At 45.2% G+C, this 13,122-nt stretch overlaps 1 protein-coding gene across 1 annotated transcript; it reads right to left on the bottom strand.

Moving 5' to 3' along the window:
• Window positions 1–2,386: 2,386 nt before the first annotated feature.
• On the bottom strand, window positions 2,387–3,322 carry LOC102387078 (olfactory receptor 2A12-like). Its single transcript, XM_006039177.1, has one exon. The coding sequence runs from the start codon at window positions 3,320–3,322 to the stop codon at window positions 2,387–2,389; it is 936 nt and encodes a 311-aa protein (XP_006039239.1).
• Window positions 3,323–13,122: the final 9,800 nt, after the last annotated feature.

The raw sequence follows: 13,122 nt of genomic DNA, 5'->3' as shown, positions 1-13,122 counted from the left end.
ATAACCAGAGTTTGGTTTCTGCCTTGGCTTTTCTGGTCTGCTCTCTACGGTGCTCTGTAGTCCTCCTTGCTAATGATTCCCATTTTGCATCTGGTGTAGACTTCTCTTTTTAGTTTGAGGAGTGTGCAGCCTCAGCCAATTCCCTACTGAATTTTTGATCCAACTCTTCATCTTGGTTGGGAGTTCTGTAATAGACTCCTACAGTTATATACCTTTCCCTATGCTCCCCCCATATTTTAACCCAGAGGGTCTCAAGACCCCCTCCAGGGTTGTTAAACTCAGTTTAATGGAAAGTGTACTGCTCCTTTATGTACAGAGCTACATCTCCACCCCTCTTCCCAACACAGTCACTCCTGTACAAGGTATAGCCTTCTTGTACAGTCATACCAGTGATAGGTGGAGTGCCACCAGGTCCTCGTTATCCCTATGAGATCATAATCATTATCACTCAGGAGAAGGGCCAGTTCCTCTTGCTCATTTCCCAAACTCCTGGCATTTGTGTACAGGCAGCTGAGCCTGCCATGGGAAGCCCTGGGCTTCCCTGTGTACTGGGACATGACCTTTCCTTGGGCTGATTTCATAGTGGGTTCCTTTGGGCTACCTAACCTGTTAGTACTGTGGGTGTTGTGACCTAGGCTAGAACTGGTTATTGACTGCCCATCCCCTGGCACTCCTAGTTTAAAGCCCTGTCAAGTAGGTCGGCCATCCTGGCTGAGAAGTGCTTGTTCCCTGTCAGGGTGAGGTGGAGGGATTGGTAGCATGATGACTGGGAAAGTCAGAGAAAGGATTGGGAAGGTCAGAGCAGTCCAGCACTGCTTGTCTCTATTGGCTTTGTTCTGTGTTGTCTAGTTCAACAGCCTTTGCAAGTGGAATTGCTCTTTCAGCTGAGGAGAGACCTGAATTATGGTCACCCTTTACCAATGGGTTTCTGGGCGCCCCTTTTTGTGCATGTGTACACCCTTCAACCTGTACATTCATGTTGCTGTTTGTCAAATGGTAGCAGATTTGGTGGATTTTCAATAGTTTTCATGATAGAAAATTTAGTGGATTAAAACCAAGAGATTTCCTCAAGTCATCTATTTACAAAATATAGCCATGTCCTGCTTCCTGGAAAAGGGCATTCGTAACTTCAAATAGGTAACTCTCTCAGTTGAAGGTCCAATGGTTTTTCATCAAGAAGCAGCCGTCTTGGAACACTGGCTCTTTTTGTGCATTCTTGAAGTGCAAATCTTTAAACACTGTTTACTGCTCTTTTCTCAGTACAGGTCTTTTCTTCAGACTTTGGAATGAGCTAGTCCATGGGTGCTCAAGCCCTAGCCCACAGGCCAAATTCAACACACACAGCCATGATATTCAGCCTGTGGGGACCCCATGGATCAGGAAATTTGGCAGTGTGGAAGCAGTGGAGTCTATCTGGGGCTGGAACCTGACCCATCCAGGCCATTGCTGTGCAGCAGGATCATGGCTGGGTCCACCCCTGCCTGATCAGATAGGGCCAGCCTGCTCCCTGTCTCTACCCCCCACAAACCCACTGCACATCTGGACTGGGGATGGGTTGCTTTGTCTTTGTCCCATGCATCTGGACTGGGGCTACTCCATGTGCCCCCCAGACATCTGGATCAGGCCCGGGCTGTTCCCCACATCCCGACTGGGGCTGTGCTGCTCCTGCCATCATTCCCCACACTTCCCCTCCTTGTGCTTCAAATTTGGGATTAGGCTACTTCTTGTTCCCATGGGCAGAAGAATTGGGGCTGGGCTGTGCATACCACCACAGTCAGACTGAGCCCCCACTTGCACTGGCCCTATATGCCAGATCAAATCCACTAGCTGGATTCAGACCATGGACTGACCTCGCACTGCCAATCTGGCCTGCAGGGTGAAAAAGTTGAACACCACTGAGCTAACCTGATTCAAAGAAATAGCTAGCTGTTCCTGCACAGTGCTCTGGACAGACTAATTTATTGGGATTATGAGAGAAGTGATTTCATAATAGGAGTAATAATATTGAGCAAAAAGCTCAATTCTAAATTACCTTTATACTGTGATACTTGTGGTTTTGTTCAAGAATAACAAAGAATGATATAAATGCCACACCTATTAAATACATATTATATATAGGCAACTGTTGAACCTCTGGACCATGGTGTATGCATACAAGTCTAGTGAGGTACCTGATGAACTCACTTGTCACCAACAAGCCCAATTTGATAGTGGCTCAGCTTATTACAAGTTTCACAGATCCATGTGTTGTCTGAGTTGGAGTCCAAGTTTTTGCACATTTATATATATATTTATTTAACACATTTAATTGATTGACATGTATATTAATATGGCATGAAAATATGAGAATACAGAGGAATACAGTTAGGCTAAGTAGGAGAGATAATTATGTTGAATGATAGAATTTTTCCATCCTGAGAACTTTCACCAGGGCTCCCTTCACCTGTTTGTTCCTCAGGCTGTATATCAGGGGGTTCAACATGGGGTTGATGAAGCGGTAAAAGAGGGAGAGAATTTTCTGTTGATGTTGTGAACTAGTCCCTGACCCCATGCACATGAAGATGGCTGTACCATAAAAGAGACCCACTGTCAGGAGGTGGGAGCTGCAGGTGGAAAAAGTTTTGCGCTGCCCCTCAGCAGAGTGGATGCACAGGATGGCAGCCAGGATGTGCAGATAGGAAATGAGAATTAGGCAGAAGGGGCACAGGAGAAAGAACACACAGACAGTAAAGATCATAATTTTGTTGATAGTAGTGTCAGCACAAGCCAACTTTAAGACAGCCAGAATGTCACAGAAAAAATGGTCCACTTGCCTGGGGCCACAGAAGGGCAACCGCAGGGCCAGACCTGTTTGCAGTGCCCCAAACAGAAAACCACAGACCCATGAACATGCCACCAGAGTGAGGCACACTCTCCAGTTCACAATGAGACTGTAGCGCAAGGGGTGACAAATTGCCACGTACCGATCATAAGACATCACTGTCAGCAACAGACACTCTGTTAGGGCCAAGGTCAGGTAGAGGTATATCTGTGTCCCACATGCAGCAAATGAGATGGTTTTTCTCTGGAGAAGGAGGCTCCCCAGCACATGGGGGACATTACTGGAAGCATAGCATAAGTCTAATATGGAGAGATGGCAGAGGAAGAAATACATGGGGGTGTGGAGTTGGGGATCCAGACAGACTAGCACAAATACAAGTGCATTTCCAGTCAGTGAGGCAACATAAATGACAAAGACGACCCCAAACAGGAATAGCTGCACTTTTGGCCCTGTAGAGAATCCCAACAGGATGAATTCTGTGACGAATGTTTGATTTTCCATTTTAGACAGAGTTGTTCAATGCACAGACCAGCATTATTAGTATCTGGAAGAAGAGAAACTGAACATGTGAAAATAAGGCAAATATCAAGTTTTGATCTCTTGATAAACACCAACTCATTTACATTTATTTACATTTCACATAGATCGTGATCCTTCCCCCATGGACTTCACTGGGAACTAAATCAAGCTACCAATATGGAAAGGTATGTAAATGGTAATCGCATCACTTCCTGTGCATCAAGAACTGTGTGCAGCCTTGTAAAAACATTCCTCACAATCTTGTCCAGAAACATTTTTTCTTTTGACTGGCGAGAAGATAATATTTCAATTCTTTTCTTGGTGAGATGAGTGAATGTTTTTATATTCAAAGCAATACATTTTCAAATAATTCTGCAAAGCTGTCTTAGAAGCGTAGAAAAGTAGGTTTGCATGGAACATCAGGGTTCATTTAATTGAGCTCACTGATCCAGGTAGGATCACCCCTGAACAATTCACTCCAGTCAAGTGTATGCCTAGCCTATTCTTAAAAATTCCCAAAGAGAGAGATTCCACAACCTCTCTAGGTGGCCTGTTCCAATACATAACCACTAGGGCTGTGTAAAGCTTCGGGTGTTGATTCAATTGGGAGGAGATTCAGCCTAATTCGGCGGCCTAATCTCCAAATCCGAATCGAATCAGGAGACCAATTAAAAGGTCCAAATCAATTCAAAGCTCTCCAAATCAATTTGGAAATGATTCAGAGAGCTTCAGAGTTTCAGGCAGTCCCCGCTCACTGGACCTGGACTCCATGCTGGTAAAGCCCAGCACTCACCAGCTGCTGCAGTGGCCTCGGTGCTTCTGGTGGCTCATGGCAGAGCCCCCCCACACTTCAGGGCAGTGGGAGGCAGCAGGGATGGCCCCCCACCTGGCAGAAGCCGGTGAGTGGGGTCTTTTTTTTTTTTAAAGAGCTGATCCGCTCTCTGGTCCACTTCCAGTTTCACCGCCCAGCACATGCCCCCCCGCCCCTGCCCACGCTCCTGTGGGACACTCCATCTACCCCAGCATTGCAGCATTCACAAGCCACACCTGGTACCTCAAGGTATGTAGAAAAAACATTTAAAGCTGTGTCTATGGCTGAATCACTGTTTCTACGAATCAGCATCGAATCTTCAGATTCGGATTGGGCCAAATTGAATTGAGGACAGTGATCCAAATCAATTAATCGAATCACTGTCCCTGATTCAGGCCAAATCTGAATTGAATAGGTCCTATTTTGCATAGCCCTACTTGTGACTGCCTGCCTCCCCAACCCACCAATCCATATCTCCAATGCACCCCCAGCTAGAACAGGGAAAGAAGCCAGTCCTGCCTCATCAGCTATCTAGTGGCAACTCACAACTATACCTCCTAGTCCGGCCCCTGCTCACTGTCTAGTGGCAAGTCACAGCTGTGAAGATGCTGGACAATCAGAGAAGGTATTTAGCCTTAATATTGTGACTACTCCAAATTTGAACTAGCATTAAATCAGCATTTAAGCAGCTCAAAATTCAACATGTAACAAGGCCCTGAGACTGTACACATTAGTCAATGGGGTCCCAAAGTCAAATTGTCAAATATTAGAAAACTGGTTACCTGTGCAAGATGAATTGTTTCACCTTGTGCACTAGCATTATGATAAAGTCTTTGATTATAGAATCAAATACCGTACAGTAAAATTCTGGTCTGGTCAGCATCTCTAAAGCCTATTTGTCCTGAACTATTTGGCCCCAGTGCTTACAGGTTCTGGCAGCTCCTCCAGCACAGCCTGACTCTGGTGTCACATTATGGCTGTAGTAACTGCAGTGCATGTAACATCCCCAAGAACAGGGTTGTTTTCTGGTGGAGTTCAGAAGTTCTGACCTGCTTGTGTTTCAGACAATAAACACATTTTTCAGCATCATCTCCTCACATCAGCCTTCCCTGTTTGAGTCCAAATAAGCAAAATATCTGCTGGAACAAATACAATGTCCACCTCATGCTTCTGGGGCTTCAGTCTTTAAGGTCCTGACTTTCTTGAGTGGAACGGACTCAGTCCTTCCTTGGAAATGATTGGCATTTTGTAAGGTTCAGCAACTAATGCCTATATGGGAACTGAAACTTTCAAGGATAACTTGGCCAGTTTTGCGTATCATTTTATCCCCTATTACTGCTGCATGAAAACTACTAAATAAACCACATACAATGTGTATCTCAACAGTCTGAGCTGGAATGAATCAGTGTAATTACTTCAGTTGAGGATCTGGTCTCCTAGACTTCAGCAAACATGAGCTGCAAAAACAAATATTTCTGACTGAGCTGCATTTGATGATTCTCATAGATGCACAACTCCAAGCTGAAATGATAAATTTCCCTGCAGTTGAAAAACAAAATCAGCTCTATGCACGGACCTGCAATGGAACAGAACGCCATAGCAGCCGTCACATCATAATCAGCCAGTGTCACGTGGACTCCAGGATCCTGGCCAGAGCCTGGCCAGCACCAGCTACCTGACATGTTAGCTCTAGAGTGCCAGTAATGGAATATGACCTGACACCTCTGTCAGTAAAAGACTGGCTGGTGGCTGCAAGCAATACATAGTGTCAGAGTGATTAACACATCTCACTGAGAATCTTGAGTTATGAGTCTCAGTCTTGGTTTGGGCTTGCACTGGAAGATACCCCTCCTTTAACCCAGCTTTGAGCATTGGCCTGGCAGGCAGAGACATCAAAGTGCATTGCCAGCTATGCCACTCTGATATGCTGTTGGCAACAGAAATTGTGGTGCCTTAGCCATGAATGTCTGATGGATCATCAGAGAGAGGACCTGTTTCTCAGCCTTTACATCTCTACGAAAAGCAAGAAGGAATTATAATTTGCTATTATTGCCGTTGTGCTCTACAAATCTGCTCAATGTCTTTATTTTCTTACAAAGCTCTTCAGTTAAACATTCTACTGAATTTTGACAGTGACCCATACAGATTTTAAAGTTTTTTCTTCCCCTTTTGTTTAGGGATACGCCCACCCTCTGTATCTCTGTTACAGTTTTATCAGTGCCGGTGGGTGTCACTCTTTTTTCTGACTTTTGCTTCAACTCAATCAACCCTCAGAGCTGAGCATTACAGCTGCTAATGGCACACGCATTGTAGAGTTACCATAAGAGCATAGGTCAGACAGCATGAAATCAGGTTTCTTTTCCTGCCACATCCTGACACACATCACTGAGAGTTCAGACCTGAGCAGGACCATGTGTCTAAAGAGACAAATCTTCTGCAGGTTTTGCAGTTTTCTTTTAGTAGTACAATACTCTTTGTGTCATCAGACAAGAGAAAAAATGAAGGACTATTCAGGATCCATGAAACCCTTGAAGTGGTACCTTCTTTTAGAACAAGAGATTTTATGCAATGTCTCTGAAGGGACTTCTGAGGAACCAATGAAGATGAGTCAACATTTATTGTGATGTTGTAATTCCCAAGGGGCCTCCAGAATAATCATCTCAAACAAACATGACTTAACCCCATGGAGCTTTTCCTCAATAAACATAATTTTGAACTAAGTTATTTCACTGTATTCACAAAAATTCTCTTCTCCTCTCCCTCATTCTAGATTAGCTGGGTCAGTTTGGAAAGGAATTCTTCTCCTTGTCACCCAAGCACCTGTCTCTTCAATTTGCAAAGGATAAACTCCCTCTGGAACATTCTCAGCTTTGAATATGTGATTAATATAAGCAATGAACCAGAATCCAATCCTCATTTAGAGTCAGATAATGTAGCATCATTCAAATCATTAACCAGAAACTGTTCTAGCTCAGTCATGCCCTGTCAGGAACTTCAGAAAGTGCAGTGTGTGGCTGCCTTCAGTAAGAGGAAATAGATGCAACAGTTACATTTCCTTTAGCTTAGAGTGGGTGGAATAATTTGTCATTAGTAAAGATAAGTGAATCCATCAAAAAAAGCTACTTGTGATCAGCAGTCCTTTTAGTGAAGACCAAAGACTGGATTTTTTGCTTAATCAAAAATTTTTAAAAACCCAGTCAAATATAGAGTGCTGTGAAAGAAATGGGTGGAACAAATACTTGTCATCTTGGTTCAACTCTGAGTATAAAACTAAATTTTGGGCTGCTGGGAGGAAGACCTGAGATTACTTTCATTGCTGTGCAGGGACTACAGGATAAGGAGAAAGAAGCTGCAAGACATTAGTATTCTTCTATGGAAATTTAAATAGGATAGCTCTCATGACTGGAACATGGTCATGGATGGATATAAACTATTCAGGCAGGGGAGAAGAAGAGGATTTGCCCTTTATGTAAAAAAAGCTGTATGATTGCTCAGAGTTCCAGTATGAAACTGGAGACAGGTGTGTTGAAAGTCTCTGGGTTAGGGTCAAAGGGAAGAGCACCAAGGGTGATGTCATGGTGGGGGTCTGCCATAGACCACCAAACCAGGAGGAAGTGGTAGATAGCTTTCTTCAAACTGCTAGTGGAAGATCACCAGTCACAGGCCCTGATTCTCATGGGGGACTCCAATAACTCAAATATCTTCTGGGAGGCAATACAGCAGCGCTCAGACAATCCAAGAATTTTTTTGAGAGTGTTGGGGATAACTTCCTGGTGCAAATGCTGGAGTGGTCAACTAGGGGCCACGCTCTTCTTGACTTCATGCTAACAAACAGGGAAGAATTGGTGGAAGAAATAGAAGAGGATCACAACTTGGGCAGCAGCAACCATGAGATGACTGAGGTCAGGATCCCAAGGAAAAGACAGAAGGATAGCTGCAGAGCACAGACCCTGGACTTGAGAAAAGCAGACTTGACTCACTCAGAGAACTGATGGGCAGGATCCCCTGGGAGGCCAGTGTGAGGGGGAAAGGATCCCAGGAGAGCTGGCTGTACTCTAAAAAAACCTTACTGAGGGCACAGGAATGAACCATCTGGATGCACAAGAAGACTAGTGAGTAGGCAGAAGAATAGCTTGGCTTAGCAGGGAACTCTTCAGTGAGCTAACACAAAAAGGAAGCTTACAAGAAATGGCAACTTGGACAAACAACTAGGGAAGAATATAAGAGTATTGCTCAGGCATGTAGGGATGAAATCAGGAAGGCCAAATGCAATTGGTGTTGCAGCTCACAGGGGATGTGAAAGGTAAGAAAGATTTCTACAAGTATGTCAGCAACAAGTGGAAGATCAGGGAAAGTGTAGGTCCCTTATTGAATGGGGAGGCAACCTAGTGACAGAGAATATAGAAGAGGCTGAAGCATTCAATGCTTTTTTCACCTCTTCACAGGCAAGGTCAGCTCCCAGACTACTCCACCTGGCAGTACAGGTTGGGGAGGAGGTGAGCAGCCAACCGTGGCAAAAGAACAGGTCAGGGACTATTTAGAAAAGCTGGACCTGTACAATAGCACTGTGTGAAATACCATTTTTTGTTTCGATGTCCATTTCACCATTTTGAAAGGGCAGTGTTTTGTTTTGTTATTTTGTTTTGAAGCACTGTCCCATTTCCTTTCATAGAAACTGTTTTGCTGTTTCAACGCATTTCGACGTTTTGTCCACAGGCTATAATGAGGAATCGTGAAAATGCCTAAAACTTTGTGATTTCATGCCTGATTTGGATGAAAATTGCAGGGATGGTAGCCTCTTCTGAGGGCATGAAGCCTACCAAGCTTCAGGGACATAGATACAGAGGTTTCTCAGAAACTGCAGCTCAAAGTTCAAAAAGTAAAACTTGTGACACTTGCTGGCAGTGGCAGCCTCCTGTCATCCGGCACACAGATCCAGGGGCTCACACCACTGGGAGGGCTGTGGGGCTGCGTCAGATGAAATGCACCCAAGTGTGCTGAGGAAGTTGTTTGTTGTGACTGCACAGCTACTGAACATCATCTTCCAAAACTTGTGACAACGGGGAGAGGTCCCAGATGATTGAAAAAGGGAAAACATAGTGCCCATCTTTAAGAAAGGGAAGGAGGAAGATCTGGGGAACTACAGACCTGTCAGCCTCACCTCAGTCCCTGGAAAAATCATGGAGCAGGTCCTCAAGGAATCCATTTGTAAGCACTTGGAGGAGAAGAAGGTGATTAGGAACAACCAGCATGGATTCACCAAGGGCAAGTCATGCTTAACCAACCTGATTGGTTTCTATGATGAGAAGATTGACTCTGTGAATGCAGGGAGAGCAATGGACATGATTTGATATGGTCTCCCACAGCATTTCCACAAGCAAGCTAAGGAAATACAGGTTGGATGCATGGACTGTAAGATGGATAGGAAACTGGTTGAATGATCAAGTTCAGAGGGTAGTAGTCAATGGCTTGATTCTATTTGGCATCCGGTGTCAAGTGAAGTGTCCCAGGGGTCGATCCTGGGGCTGGTTTTGTTCAATATCTTCATCAGTGACCTGGAAGATGGGATGGAATGTACCCTCAGTAAGTTTGCAGATGACACCAAACTGTGAAGAGTAGTAGATATGCTGTAGGGTAGAGTTAGGATTCAGAGAGACTTTGAGAAATTGGAGGATCTGACCAAAAGAATCTCGTGAGGTTCAATAAGGAGAAGTGCTAATTCCTGCACTTAAGGCGGAACAATCCCATACATCGGTACAGGCTGAGGACAGGCTGGCTGGGCAGGATCTCCGCAGAAAAGTCTGGGGGGTTACAGAGGACAATAAGTTGAATATGAGCCAACAGTGTGCCTTTGCCGTGAAGAAGGCTAATGACATACTGGACTACATTAGTATGAGTATTGACAGCAGATCGAGGGAAAAGGTGCTTCCCCTGTATTTGACACTGGTGAGGCCATACCTGGAGTCCTGTGACCAATTTGGCACCTCCCACTACAGAAAGGATGTGGAAAAGTTGAACAGAGTCTAATGGAGGGCAAAGAAAATGGTTAGGGGGCTGGGGCACAAGACTTCTGAGGAGAGGCTGAGGGAACTGCACTTCTTTAGTCTGGAGATGAGAAAACTGAAGACTTCAGCTACCTGAAGGATGTTCCAGTTTTGGGACCCCCACTACACAAAGGATGTGGACAAATTGGAGAGAGTCCAGTAGAAATAAACAAGAATTATTACAGATCTAAGAAGCATGACAGGTGAAAAAAGGCTGAAAGAACTAGGATTGTTTAGTTTGGAGAAGAGAAGATTGCGGGGGGGGGGGGGGGGTTTCATAACAGTCTTCAAATAGCTGAAGGGAAATTGTAGAGAGGATGGAGGTATGCTTTTCTCTGTGATTGTAGAGGGGCAGAACTAGAAGCAATGGCCTCAAGTTGCAGATGAGGAAATTTAGATTGAAGATAAGGTGGAATTTCAGACTGTGAGGGTGTTTAGGCACTGGAACAAGCTACCCAAAGAAATTGTGAAATCTCCATCACTGGAAACTTTGAAAAGCATCTTGGACAGACACTTGGTTGGTATGTTTTAGTCTGGGATGACCCTGATTTTAGCAGGAAGCTGGAGATGACCTTGTAAAGTCCCTTCCAGCCTTACTTTCACCAGGCTTCATTCACCTACTCCTCCACCAATATCATATATGTCATCGCCTGCTTAAAGTGCTTCTCTGCTGTCTACATTGGCCAGACTGGCAATCCTTATGTAAAAGAATGAGTGGACACTGGTTCAATATTAATTCTAAAAACACACGAAATCCCATGGCAGAACCCTTTCATCTCCCAGGACATTCCATCACTGACTTCAGAATAACTGTTCTTAAGCAAACAAAAGAATTAAAAAGCAACTTGAACATAAACGTTTGGAACAAGAAATCATCCACAGCCTCATTTGTTTTAATCATGGTCTCAACAGAAACTACAGATTTTTATCCTATTACCTGGACTAGCTGTCAATTTCTGATTCTCTCACCATGTTAATTACCTTGGTCATCTCAATTGATCTTATCAACCCCCTATTTACCTCTCTTAGCAGTGTCACCTTCCCCTGTCCCTTTCCTTCCATATAAATCCCTCTCTTTCTGCCAGTCCTTTCATAGCATCTGACAAAGTAGGTTGCTACATATGAAAGCTCATTCCTCCCTGAGCTAGGTAGTCTCTAAGGGCCTTGTTACAAGGTAATTTTGGACAGCTTCTAGAACTCTTACCCCCTGGATTGTCCACACATTAACACCTTAAAGTAGCATTAGAACTCATTATTCAGCTTAAAGGTACATCACTCGGGAATAGGATTATCTCTGATCCGCGCTATCCAGCTCCTGTTCTATTAAAGTGTGGCCACTCTCCACAGACGTGCTGCTCAAGTTGAAGTCTTTCAGTATCCCAGGATCTCTCACACCCCTACCCATTAGGCATGTGTGAAGCAGCTAGTATTCGCTTCAGATTCAGATTTGACTGATTCGGGGGACAGTGATTCAATTCAGTGATTTGAATCACTGTCCCAAATCAATTGGGCCAAATCTGATTCAGAGATTTGGCTGCTGCATTGTAATTTGTTCCCTCTCAGGATCAGGCCTGAGAGACTGGAGGCCGAGTGTTTTTTTGGTGAGAAACGTGCCCCCACAGGTAGTTGGGTTTTGTTGTTTTTGATAGATTCTGGTGTGCAGTTTGTGGGGGTACTGGAGATAGTTGGCAGGTTTTGTGTTTTGAGCTGTAGGAAGTTGGCTTCAGTTCTGGTGATGAGGTTAGGTGCTTGTTTGAATTTACAAACCACGTTTCAGCCTATGAACTGCACTTCAGACCTGGAATCAACTGCCGCCAGAGATGGTGCAAGCACCTACTCTGGATTCCTTTAAGAGTCAATTGGATGGTTATCTTGCTGGGATCCTGTGACCCCAATTGACTTCCTGCCCCTTGGGCAGGGGGCTGGACTCAATGATCTTCTGAGGTCCCTTCCAGCCCTAATGTCTATGACATCTAATGTCTATGAAATCAGCCTCCTAGGTAGTAGGTACAGAAACTGATGGACTCAATATAGACAGTGGAGTTCTGGCACACTGCAACCGGCCGGACATCTGATACTCCAGGCACCTCAGCACTGTTACCTGCGCTGCTACATCCCCTTTCCACCCTACCCCCCATTCCAGCCTGTCCCTCCCCCACGACACCTCCATTCCCATTTTTACTGACTGGCTTTCTTGCCTGCATTGCGGGCCAGGTCAGCCTCTGGCTTCTTTACTATTCCTTCCATCCAGGACCAACTGCAGGTACTTCCTCAGCCTGGCAAAGGGGTTTTCAACCCTAAAGATTCCAAAGATACATTTTTTTAAGTACTCCTTTTTTTTTCATAATACACATATAGATATAAAAACACAAGATAAGCCATCACACACCATGAGTAACATCCTATGTCCAACACAACACAACCACCTTTACTTCTTGCTGTCAATTCCTTTATAAAATGACAGGCTCTGTGACAGGTCCGTTTGGATACCTTTGATGCTGCTGCTGATGTCGAGCCAGCTAAGTTATTTTACCTGTTGTCATGTAAAGTGGAGGACCGAGTGTGAGGCTGTAGGGGAGGAGGAGGCTTCACTGGGCACACTGCCGTGTTGTGCAGAGGCCCCAGTGCCAGGAAGGGTGCGCTTTAACACACACACAGTGTCACCCACAATGTTCCCTCTAAGGAGCAGTGGTCCATGAGCACGCCACCTCTGTCCATGAGCGCACCACCTCAGTCTGTGAGCATGCCGCCTCGGTCCAGCATGGGACACTTACCGAAGGAGGCTGAGAGCTGGGGGCTGGAGGCCGGGGGCTGGGGCCAGAGGCTGGAGCTGAGGGCTGGTGGCTGGAGGCTGGAGCTGGGAGCCAGGAGCCAGGGGCTGGAGGCTGGGGACGGGGGCCAGGGGCTGGGGCCAGGGGCCAAGGGCT

The sequence above is a fragment of the Alligator sinensis genome, unplaced genomic scaffold (assembly GCF_000455745.1).
Source record: "Alligator sinensis unplaced genomic scaffold, ASM45574v1 scaffold679_1, whole genome shotgun sequence".
NCBI lineage: Eukaryota > Metazoa > Chordata > Crocodylia > Alligatoridae > Alligator > Alligator sinensis.
The sequence above is the reverse complement of the archived record's forward strand: the minus strand, read 5'-3'. Positions and strand labels throughout refer to the sequence as shown.

Bases quoted from the DNA above. Each gene is read 5' to 3' on its own strand.
- LOC102387078 (XM_006039177.1), bottom strand. From the start codon at position 3,322: ATGGAAAATCAAACATTCGTCACAGAATTCATCCTGTTGGGATTCTCT.